The sequence below is a fragment of the Maniola hyperantus genome, chromosome Z, assembly GCF_902806685.2.
Source record: "Maniola hyperantus chromosome Z, iAphHyp1.2, whole genome shotgun sequence".
Lineage (NCBI taxonomy): Eukaryota > Metazoa > Arthropoda > Insecta > Lepidoptera > Nymphalidae > Maniola > Maniola hyperantus.
This window is the reverse complement of record NC_048564.1, coordinates 11,359,375-11,371,773: the sequence shown is the minus strand read 5'-3', so window position 1 is coordinate 11,371,773 and position 12,399 is coordinate 11,359,375. Positions and strand designations below refer to the sequence as shown.

Sequence of the window (12,399 nt, the reverse complement as noted above, 5' to 3'; positions counted from 1 at the left end):
CAGCTTTATTACTACTACCATCTAGCCATCCAACCATCTTCTCAGAGTGAGAACGGTTTTGGTCATAGTCTACCACAGTGGCCAAGTGCGGATTGGCAGACTTCACACACTTTTGAGAACATTATGGAGAACTCTCAGGCAAGCAGTGTCCTCACGATGTTTCGCTTCAACGTTAAAGCAAGTGATGCACATAACTCTGAAAAGTTATAGGTGCGTGCCCGCTGGGATCGAACCCCCGACCTTCGATTAAGCGGCGGACGTCACAGCTGTTTTACCTTTTTTGTATGGTAATATCATATCCTTATTCTGTGACTGCAGTTCCCAACGACACGGGACAAAAGACGGAAGTTGAAGAGATAGTTTGCGAAGTGCAAGCCACGAGCACCGACACACCGGACTTGTCCATTTCGATGGTCACCCTCGTGCCCGTCGCCGAGCCGCGGCGCAGGCGCGCCGCCCTGCCCTACACTTTCCACTACATACATGGAGGGAATATCAAGCTTTGTAGCTCAGGTAATATTCAAATTTTTGAAGTGAAAACTTCTTTAGTACCGTCGTGATTTGAAACTCCATGAAACGAAAAAGAGATACACATACATCTATTGGATTTAGCCTCTGAGAGAATGAGATAGAATACATTATAGTGTTCCGTTATTTCATACTTTAGTTACCATAAGCCTCTTATGACACTTATAGTTATTTTTTTTTTGTTATTTTATTTAAAAAGACAGACTTTATACTTTGACGTAAGATTTTTTTACCCCTTTATTACCTGTTATATCCCAAAGCCACCATGATCCAAACAAACATCCAAAGAAACGTTCCTCCCAGTGTTGGGACAATACGCAGAGAAACTTTCAGCTTTTATAAAATAACGAAGGTCGGCACTCGCTTGCTCTCTCCCTATTAAAAACTTATCGGTATCAGAGATGTAGATTGCGATTTTTGATGTTATCAAAAATTTTCAGACACAGTGGCGATGCGTACGTCGGGATATCAAGATGCAGTCGCCATAGTCAGTCAGCCGCTGCGCAGAGGGCACCGGTTTAGGGTAAGTATTAAAATATCTAGGCTTGCGACTTTGCACCTGTGACTTCTATGCACCTGCGACATTATAAAGACATTTCTAACATCTACTTACAGTTTGACGATATTAGTCCCCAGTCACGACAGTGACTGAGCTCCGACTTGACCTTGTAGGGTTGAGCCCAATTATTATACACATATCTTTAAAAATAGAAACGGCAGATGCATAAGAACTTCTTTTAATTCTTCTAAGATTTCTTTTAATGAATTTCTTTTAAATGAAGGTAATTTGAGATGCAACTAAATTAATACAAGTAGCTATATTCTATCGTAGTAACTACTCAATAACAAGCTCAATAAAGATGACGGCTCCGAAACAGCACAGCATTCATGTGGCGGCCATTATATTACTATACTATACGTCATCCCGAGATCCATCTCCGACGAAAATGTCAGCATCGAAGTTGTTCAAAAATACAACTACCTAGGACAAGTAATACAACTTGGTAGAAACAACTTGAACAAGGAAGCTGACAGAAGAATACAGCTGGGCTGGGCAGCATTTGACATTGCGTCAAGTCTTCAATTCGTCGATACCCCAAAGCCTAAAGACGATAGTCTTTAATGAGTGTGTCCTGCCTGTGATGACGTATGGCGCTCAAACGTGGACGCTGACAGTTGGCCTTGTCCACAAGTTCAAAGTCGCTCAGCGAGCTATGGAGCGGGCTATGTTGGGTATCTCTCTGAGGGACAAAATCCGTAATGAGGATATCCGTAGGAGAACCGGAGTGACCGACATAGCCCAATGAATTAGCCAGCTGAAGTGGCACTGGGCAGACCACGTCTGCCGCAGAAGCGGTGGCCGATGGGGCAGACGTGTTCTAGTGTGGGGCGACCTCTAACCCGCTGGACTGACGAACTTAAGAAGATAGCGGGAAGTGGGTGGATGAGGAAGGCGGAGGATCGTGTGTGATGGCGTGCTCTTGGGAAGGCCTCTATGTCCAGCAGTGGACGCAAACAGGCTGATTGATTGATTGATTGGTCCATACCTTTGAGCCGGGCGGAATACGTCACGAGAACACGTCAAGTCTCTCGCCGTATATGATAATAGTTTGATGTATGAAGTACTGTATCCTGTTTTTTTCTGTGATCGATGGTTTGACGGCATTAGTTCTGAATCACAATGCGAGTTGGTTCATAGCTAACCACGGAAATTATACAATAAAATAAACAAATTACGACAGTTACATATTGACATCTTACAAATAGATTGACCGACATTAGTAAATCCGTTAAATTAATCTGTACCGGAGACTGACAGCTGTGGCGATTTTTTAATAATTCCTTTAAATAAATGATGACAGATTTTACTATCTTTATGATGTCAAATCTTGATTTATTGAAGGTACAAATAACGCGAATGTATTTAATGTAAAAATCCTTTATATAAATCATTACAGATTTTACTATCTTTATGATGTAAAATCTTCACTTATTGAAGGTAGAAATAGCGCAATCGCGAATGTATTTAATGTAAAAAATCCTTCATATAAATCATTACATATTTTACTATCTTTATGATGTAAAATCTCGATTATTGAAGGCACAAATAACGCAATCGCGAATGTATTTAATGTAAAAAATCCTTTATATAAATCATTACAGGTTTTACTATCTTTATGATGTAAAATCTTGATTTATAAAGGAACATTATGCTTCGCGAATCTTTTTTATTTGATAACTGACAAGACGCATGTGACAAATGACACACAAACAAGCTACCAATAAAACATACTTTTAAAAATACCAATTTCAATTGTATTACTTTTTGCTTATTAACTAATCACCGTAAAGATTTTCTTATTACTTATTATATCGATATATTATATAATCTGATATTATATTCAGTAACTAGCTGATGCCCGCGGCTTCGCCCGCGTGGATTTAGGTTTTTAAAAATTCCGTGGGAACTATCGACTTTCCAGGACAAAAAGTACCCTATCCGTAGCAGCCCGTCCCCGGGATGCAAAGTAACTCAGTACAGAATCCCGTGGGATCACCACGTTATAGGAATGCAATTTTTTCAGGGCTCAGGAGTTGGGTTCTCGAGTTCAAAAAGTCTTTACTTGGTAGGTGCCTCCAATATCAATAACTTATACCCGACAGTTTCTAAATCCTATCCGTCAGGTCCCATACAGCATTAGGATTGAGGAGTTGGAATCCAAATTGTATAATTTATGGGACAATGTCGCAGTTTCTCTACCGATAAAAAAAAAATACGCAAATCGGTTTAGAAATCTCGGAGATTTCGGTGTATATAGGTAGAAAAACAACTCCTTTTTTGGAAGTTGAAAAAAATTGCCTATTGGTCCTAATCCTTGGTTAATCCTCAACTTGTCTGTGAAAGTCCCGTCAAAATAGGTTCAGCCGTTCCGAAGATTAGCCTGTTCAAACAGACAGACAGACAAATTTTAAACACGAGTGATTCAGTTATGGCACAGTTCAAATAATCACGTGAGCTAAGAGGTATTTATTTTTAAATTACAGACAGACACTTCAATTTTATTTATTAGTATGTATTAGCCTAGTCGACCCAATTTAACTCAATCTTTGTTCTGATTTGTTTTTTTTTTTCATTATTTCTTCTTACAAACTTAGAGCTAAGTATTAGAAAAGAAAGATTGCTAAAATAATAGACTTTAATAAAATTTAATATTAGATTTATAATAAAACTAGGTGGCGAATCCGTATTATAATAATTTTCTAAGCTCTTGGAATAATCAGCTTTATGATGCTATACAGGATGTAAGGGTCATGATAACGAAATCTTCGTATAACGCGTACAATCTAAAAAAGACCGCCGAGGCTGCCATATTGTGACGTTATTACAGCTGTCAATATTTATTTCGTTTAAGGAATTTTCCTTACCTATTGAGGTTTGATTTGGTGAGTGCCGTTTCATTCTTTATTCTTTTGATTGTCGAATAAACGTCGTCGGCTACTTGGTGGTGTAAAGTCAAAATGATTCCACAAGAATTTCACAAAATTTAATTTAATTTAATTTTAACAAAGTTGTGGGCATCAGTTAGTATATAGATTATTATCATTCAGTATGTTAATATTATTAATATTTTTGTCCCTAAACATAAATAAGACGGTTTTTCGTAATGTTGCGATACTGCTATTCCCCGTTAATACAGACTGCATTTAATCAGAGCATTTCTATCAGAAGTTCTGAATATTCAGAACCTGCATTTTGAAATCTAATATTAGTGATTGATTTTTCTGTTTGATGATCTAATAGTAGTATAGATAAAATGTAGTTTATTTATATTTCGAATCGCGGTGACTGCATCCTAAGTACGCTGTCTATTTATCGTGGTCTATTTCTGACTATTTTTGACCAACTACAGAAACAATGACAAGTTTAATTTTATGAAAAAAAAAACTTATGTCGCCGCACTATGGGTAATCGCCTAAGAAAACCGTGCCGTGCCATAAATCCTTTTATCAAAAGTCTGCGAAGACACGTATTATAAGTCCCGCAAATCGCTAATGCGCGTGACTGCCTTTTTAGTGACGGCAGCACTAGACTGAAGTGTCGAGCAACCAGTACCGTTGACAAAACTGTCGGTAGAGTACGCGTATCGTGTTTTGAATAATTGCAAATTCACACATTTTGTTTCGTTTTTGTTTGTTATTGCTGTTAAGCTTTTTTTAATTAATTGTTTTAGTTGTTGTTTCCTTTTTGGGTGAGATTATTATTAAAGTAAACAATTATTTTGCAAAAGAGATGGATTAAAAATATTGCTTCAGAATATCACTCTCTTATCTATTACTACTTAATATAAAGTATTTTAAAAGGAAGATATTAAAGAACTAATATAGATACATATCAAAAATAAATATTAATTTGTACTTAATAATAAATTTTACTATTACTGCGACGTTTATAAATTATTATAATTATTATTCAAAAAAAAAACATTTTTCCGGAAATGTTAATGAGACATGGTTCCAGCGCAATAGCAATTTGCGGGTCTAATTTTACCTAATATTCTAGCCAGAAATTAATCTATGATACAAAACATAATTTACTATCTGTCACTATTTCATGAAAAACGGCAATCTAATTAAGCAAAATGAAAACTATTAAAAATTGTCTTGTCTCTTAATTTGTTTAGTATTTATTATAGTATCATTTCATATATCTGAAAAAACTTGATTGTTTTTAAAAACTTAAAAAGCTAGAAAACAGATTTATGACACGAAATGTCTTAATCTACCCATAGTGCACCGGTATAGGTTATGCTGCGACTCGTGTTTGTGGTTTGTAAAAATACTATTGCTTGCTTTCCTTGCAAATTTCTTAAGCTGGCGAAATTACTTGCGAATTTTTGTGTTGTTTAGTTTTAAAGCAAAATCTTATGGCTCGGACGAACACTACGCGTGATGGCAGCGACACGCGATGTTAACGTGCAAACGTGGCACTTGTTGACATACATGGATCTGCATGACCACGGAATGAATCCACTAAGCGAGACCACTGGAAAGGATGGACCCCTGTCCCGTAATTTCTTACTCCACGCATCAGTGGCGCATCTTTTTTCTGACACCTGTGGCAATGAAGAGACCGATGCATTTGGCATGACACCTACACACCGCTAGACTTAACCACAACCAAATTGACCAATCTATATAAGTCTCAAGGTTGATGCAGGAAAGACGCGACTTGCGACGCTGTTTAAAAAGGGAACTTTGTGAGGACACGATCCGGTTGAAATGACTTCAGTCATTGGACAAGACCCCTTCGGTAGAACTATGAGCCGCGATGCTGCCGTCGACTTGTTTTGGCATCACGCTTCGAAGGTTGACTTCCTTCATGCAGTTCCTTGTATTTACAATCGTATCGTTCTGTGTAACGCCTTTCCGTGCTTCTGCCGTCGCGTGTCTTGTATCTAAGTCTTTCTAAGGCAAAGGTCAATGCGAATTTTTATTACAAGCGAAATTCAATGCGATTTTTTATACTAGCGGTACGATGCGAAATCATATTGCTGGCGAAGTTTGCATTGCCGAATGTAATGCTTTTTTTATTGCGAATTTTTTATTACAAGCGAAATTCAATGCGATTTTTTTTATGCTAGCGGTACGATGCGAAATCATATTGCCGGCGAAGTTTAAATGCATTGCCGAATGAAATGCTATTTTTTTATTGCAAGCAAAGGTCAATGCGAATGTTTTAATAATAGCGGTACGATGCGAAATCATAATGCTGGCGAAGTTCGATGCGAAATTTTTGTAATGCTCTTTGAATAAATATTTTATACTTAGCCAGGTTTTGGCGGTGCAATTCGATGTGGTTTTATATAGTTCTTAGAATCCAAGCATATAAAGATAAATGATTTGAATAGATAACAGTTTTCACTTTCTTTTAAAATGTTCAATAATCACGTTGTCGCTATGACCGACTCAAAGTAATGTTTTATGTTTTTAAACGCTACACACTTGCGCTTTTAAAACTGATAAAAATGAAAAATCAAAATAGAATATCTATACTTACTCCCTTGGAAACCCTATTTTTCATAGCCATTGTGCTTCTTAATTCTAAATATCCTAAATTCTAAAAAAATATTGCGAAATATTGCGTGTTCCATTAAAATTACTTGAAATAATGATTCAATTTGATTACGATAAAGCTTTAAAAATAACGTTAAGGATAGGAAAAAATCTAGCAGAAAATCGGGATTCAGCGCCTGAGTTTTCGGTAGATTTGCCCTTGGCCTTCGCTTAATTTATATCTTTTGCGAAATGCACTGCATTCGTTTTAGCTAATGTAAGTCAATATGCGAGGAAAAACCGTTGAAGTGCAGGAAATTTGAACTAAGCCTGAGATACCGAACATTGTTTTTAAAATATGCAACGATATAAATTTCAAAAATATACGTTGTTTTTTATCGAGTTGAACAGTCAAAACCTGGCCTTATTTCTGGCAATGTAACTTGCGAAATTTTATTATTAATTGCCAAATTCTTTGCGAAAATTGCTATTCATTACCAAACTACATTCCGTCAAATTCTTTCTAAAAGATATACTTCTGTGTGTTTTTTCTATCCGAATAAAATAGTCGGCAATCATATTACAGCTTGGAACTTCTACTCAGAACTCTTTGTGCACTCGTATACTTTTATGTCAGAGAAATTGGCGGAATAAAACGTGTTCTCTGATCAAGTCGGTAGCAGTTATTAACGCAGTGGCGGGCAGTTTCCTTTGCCTTATCTTTAATCTCAATTTTATTCTGTTCAAAGATATAATTGAGGGACTTGTATGAGTCACTAAAATTTGGCCGCTTCACTGTATGCCTTAACTGGTATCATTGGCTCACTTTTTTACGCCAGTGCAACAATGCGACATGCTACAAAATGTAAACATAAATTTAGCGGCCTTAAGTAGTATGTGGCAGTCTTTTTTATGCCAAGATTGCGAGCTTCAGAATTGGAATATTACGGCACGACTTCTAAGTTATTGCACCATGCGGCCCAGTGGCATGCCTTAAATGTCGCATTGTGTTACACTGGCGTAAATGAAGCTCTACTTAAGCTTGCTACGCAATGCGTGACGGTCAAAACCCGGTCCTTGAAGTTGTAACGACTCTAGACTGTCATAACTACTAGTTTTATACAATGGTATGCAAAATAGTACAAAATTTTTTGCTTAAATTTATCAAAATCTGATCAATGAGTAGGGAGGGGGGGGGGGCGGGGGGCTACTGTTCGTTGATATTTTATGTGCTTTGTGCCATAAGATACCAAAGGAAGGAAGAAGCTCACCGTAGATAGCGTGGTGGCGCTATCTACCATCATTTACTTTAAATGATGCCATTTCTCCAACCTTCTAATCTCAAAGGAGATAGAGGTTTGGAGCTGCACGTCCTGATACTTGTAGAGTATCCTGTTCCGCCGTCGCGCATTTTGTATGGGCTGTATTGTTATAATGTTACTTAGAACCGTTTACTTTGAGATGATTGTTACCTCACGCTGCGCTTCCCCGCGCTGCGTGCGATAATATTATACTTTTGTCAACTGTACTACAGTTACTGTTGTGCCTATGATATTATTTTGTAACGGTCGACGATGGCCATCTCAAACTGAACGGCTAGTATATTGTATTATTCAGGCTGAGCTATGTTCAATAGTAAAATAAAGTACTCGGAGTTCTTCCTCGTAAAACTCTGCTTGAAATACGTAAGAAATCATAAGTATTATTGTACGAGTAACTGAATTATTACTATTAACATAGCATGGTTTTATTTTATTGTTTTATCAATGTGTGGATTATAACGACAAAGGTTTTCTCGTTTTAGTTGGAAGACCGATAAAGTATTTTTATTATGTTTTATAGCCAAGTTACTTATATCGAAAGAATGCGCTAATGCATTTAGGTTTGCGGCGTAGTCAATCGGACCTAACTTCGGGCTCGGGGTTAAAACATTGGCCAGAGAGCGATGTGACCTTAATTGTAAACCGACGACAAATAGGATTTATGCCGAACATTTTGCTCCTTACTAAATAACTTCTAAGGTCCTTTGTCCAGGTGTATCGACCATTAACAGCGTCGTTATTTGCGTCGAAAAAATAAATCAGAAAAGACACCTATATCGCCTGTTTGATAGAAATAACCACCATAATCATAAACCACTACTTTGGGGTAAAACAAATAAGCAGGAACATTTACTCAGGAAGCGGAAAAGCGACAAAGCTTGAACATTTAATAATAATAAGGTCCAGTTGTCAACACCTACAAAGCAAAAATACTTTGTCGGTCTTTTTGTGTATATGCCTTGCGAACTGCGAATTCTTCTTACGCATTGCGACCTGCTATAGCTCGCGATTACGCTAATAAGCAGAACATCAAATTAACGTATAACACGTAAAATTTAACTCCTCACACGCCGTTTTAACTTTTTGTGTTAAATTTCATGTCAATAGTACGATTTTAGGCCTTATTTTAAAGGTGAGCCGTACTTTTGACATGACAATTGACCCATATAGTTAAAATGGCGCATGAGGAGTCATTTTGTACGAACTATATATTCTATATCACGACCGACGGGTACTGTGACACCTGTGAATTCCCCGTTACCAGTTATTACATAGATGTATTGTGATTATGTACGAGTATATTATTTGGCTTTACGAACTTGATTATATGATTTATTGACAAAATACTTGACAGACATGAATACATAAGCAAATTTTACCCCTCCTAATACGTTTACTTATATGCTTTTCTGAAAATTCAAAAGTTTTTGAAAAATATCTTTGACAAACGTTATTGTAGTCTGAAATCTGAATGTTTAAGTTCTATATTGTGTTATATAACTCATAAAAAATATTACATCAGCGTAGCTTTCTCTTTAACTTTCAATTTAAATAACGTTCTACAGACACGTCACAGTGCTCGTAAGTCGTGAAACGAATGTATTTACAGTATTCAGACCTCAGATCGATTGTAAAAGAAAAAACGTCGTCACTTCTTATTAGCGTACTTATTTTTATTACATATAAACTTTTTGTGTTTGACATTTTGTATTATTATCAGCGAGCAATAATTTTAACTATGTAATTGTTGGCGAAAATCCCAGGTCCATGCATATATCCATTATTGAAATTCATAAATAGATAAACATTTATTCTAGTCACAATGAAATTTATACATACTCTAGCTTTCAAAATTACAGTAATAAAATGAAGTATTCTGAAAAGCGACACGCTCCGTCGCAGCGTACTCGCTGATAATAAAAGCCAAGCACACTAATTCTTATAAGCTACACATACCGAAATTATTGCTCTTTGATAATTCATTATGGTTATATATCTCTGTATCTTATAAGATTTATTAACAAACAGTACAATCTTTGTGATAAAATATTCTGGTTTCAAAACAGAAAGTGCGTATTTGTTTACACGTAAATGTCAAATTAAAATCTGTTCACTAACATAGTGTCGCTACCCAATTTGTGTTTATTATTTATTTGCGTATTTTATTACAATAACCATAATAATAACTTAGTATTATATTTTACTCTTATAAATAATAATAGAAAAGATATATATATATAGGACTTAATTTAAAATTGTTAGGTACTATTTATTGTAAGTTATAAAAATTCTACTTTTAACTTATAAATTAATTTAGTTATAGATTTTATGCAAAGAATGTCTAAGTTTTACAACTGTTTAAATTTTTTAAGATTATGCATGTTGAGTTAGCCTGTAAGTGAGTATGTATTGATAGTCCTAGGTTTATATAAGTTGTTACATAATAATTATTTATTTGTATACTGTTGGCTTCCTATTAAATTAAAATTTATTTGACAAACACATTGAAAAATAATATAATAAAAACAAAAATAATAAGTGCACCTGTGGGTGTAGCGAAACTATGTAAGTGGACGGACATAATTTTTTTGTCAGGTTGTACATTGTTAAAAAGCACATTTAAAATGCATATATTTTAATTTTTCGTAACTAAAATGTATGCATTAATTTGACGTAAATTTTTGTGTCTCATATTATTGCATTGCATTGAATTTATGGCTATGCGGCTTTGCGAGTCATTGCGACTTATAATTTTGCGAAATAGCGAATATACAGGGTTACAGGAAAATAGGACACGATCCCGTTAAGGGGTTATAGTACAGGACATTAGCTATCAGACAACCTAAAATGCTTGTGCAAAAGTGTATCGTTTTCGAGTTTTATTTTTTATTTTTTTCTTGGTATCGTTGAAGATTATTTTTCAATGAGGTCAAAAGGTAATATAAAACCAGTCAAGTGCGAGTCAGGCTCGCACACGAAGGGTTCCGTACCATCGTACAAGAAATAACACTTTTTAATTTTTTTTAATTTTTAAGGCGGTCATTTTGTAATTTTTAGTATTTGTTGTTAAAATAAACATTCTGTGAAAATTTTATGTTCGTTCGTCCGTCTGTCCGTCTGTCCGGCCGTCCGTTTGTCTGTCAGTGGACTGTATCTTGTGAACCCTAATAGAGACCTGAAATTTTCACAAAATGTGTATTTTTACTATATAACAACAAATACTAAAATTACAAAATGGCCGCCATGAAAAAACTGTGTTATTTCTTGTACGATGGTACGGAACCCTTCGTGTGCGAGCCCGACTCGCACCTTACTGATTTTATATTACCTTTTGACCTCATTGAAAAATAATCTTCAACGATTTGGCATTAAACTCGTTTTTACATTGACTCTGATTTAATTCTTTGACAAGAGCATTTGTTAGAATTTTCTACCTTGTCTCTTTGTTGTGTAATTTTTTTTGATTTTATGATTTTTTTTGTAATTTTTTTGTACCAATGGATAGCTAACGAAACCTAGATTTTTTAAAATAATCCGCAGGATAAACGCCATAATAATTTTTACAGAAAATTTGCAAGTTATTCAAAGAATTAAATTTAATAATCGAAAACTTGTACAGTGTTTGGTCTGTAGTTTTAAAATGCTTGAAGATTCTTTTCGTTTTATGACTGTTTATTATTAACAAGGATATGTTCTAGCATTGTTCCTTTTTTTAATTAAATTTTAAAGTGGCAAACACCCCTTTACCAAGAAAAAAAAAAGAATAACTTGAAAACGATACAATTTTGCATAAGCACTTTAGGGGTCGTTTGATAGCTAATGTCCTGTACTATAACCCCTTAACGGGATCGTGTCCTATTTTCCTGTAACCCTGTATATGCATTAATTTAACGTGTTAATTTTTGTGTCTCATATTATTGCATTGCAACTGAGTTTGTGGCTATGCGGCTTTGCGAGTCATTGCGACGTTATAATTTTGCTGATTCTGCGAAGTAGCGAATTCCTTGTTTGAGAATATTATGTAGTTTTTCAGAGAATTCGGGTAAAATATAATAACGAATGTAAGTATTACATTTTATATACTTTTTAGTTTAAGTGTACATGCTACTGTAATAGCCCGAATTACGGTAAATCCTAAATTTAACCAAGTTTTAATGGTAAAAGTCCGCATTGTTCCGTGATAATTATTAATTTCGGACTCAGTATCATTAAGTCGGAAAGAAGTTTTACCTCGAGAGATCCAACTGGAACAGGGAGGTTTGTGAAATGGAATGGCAAGTTCACTGGTTGTAGAAGCGTTGGCCGACTTCCTGTACGATGGCGCGACGATGTCGAAAAAGGCAACCGGAAAGAGGTGGATTCAGCTTACCAAGAGCAGGATGGAGTGCAATTGGAGAGGCTTTCGTCCTGCAGTGGACTGCATCAGGCTGCAAAACTCTGATTAATAACTAGAAGGAAAACTAAATACCGTAATTCGAGCTTTTACAATAACATA

General features: G+C 35.5%; 1 protein-coding gene across 2 annotated transcripts in view; it reads left to right on the top strand.

Annotated features, from left to right (window-relative positions):
* The window catches only part of Neurl4 (neuralized E3 ubiquitin protein ligase 4), a 47,006-nt gene that overhangs the window by 20,868 nt on the left and 13,739 nt on the right, over window positions 1-12,399 (top strand). For both annotated transcript variants that reach the window (XM_034983311.2, XM_069509135.1), the window contains exons 24-25: window positions 319-513; window positions 969-1,051. In XM_034983311.2, coding sequence (XP_034839202.1) covers window positions 319-513; window positions 969-1,051 — 278 coding nt within the window. The remainder of the gene's footprint in view (window positions 1-318; window positions 514-968; window positions 1,052-12,399) is intronic.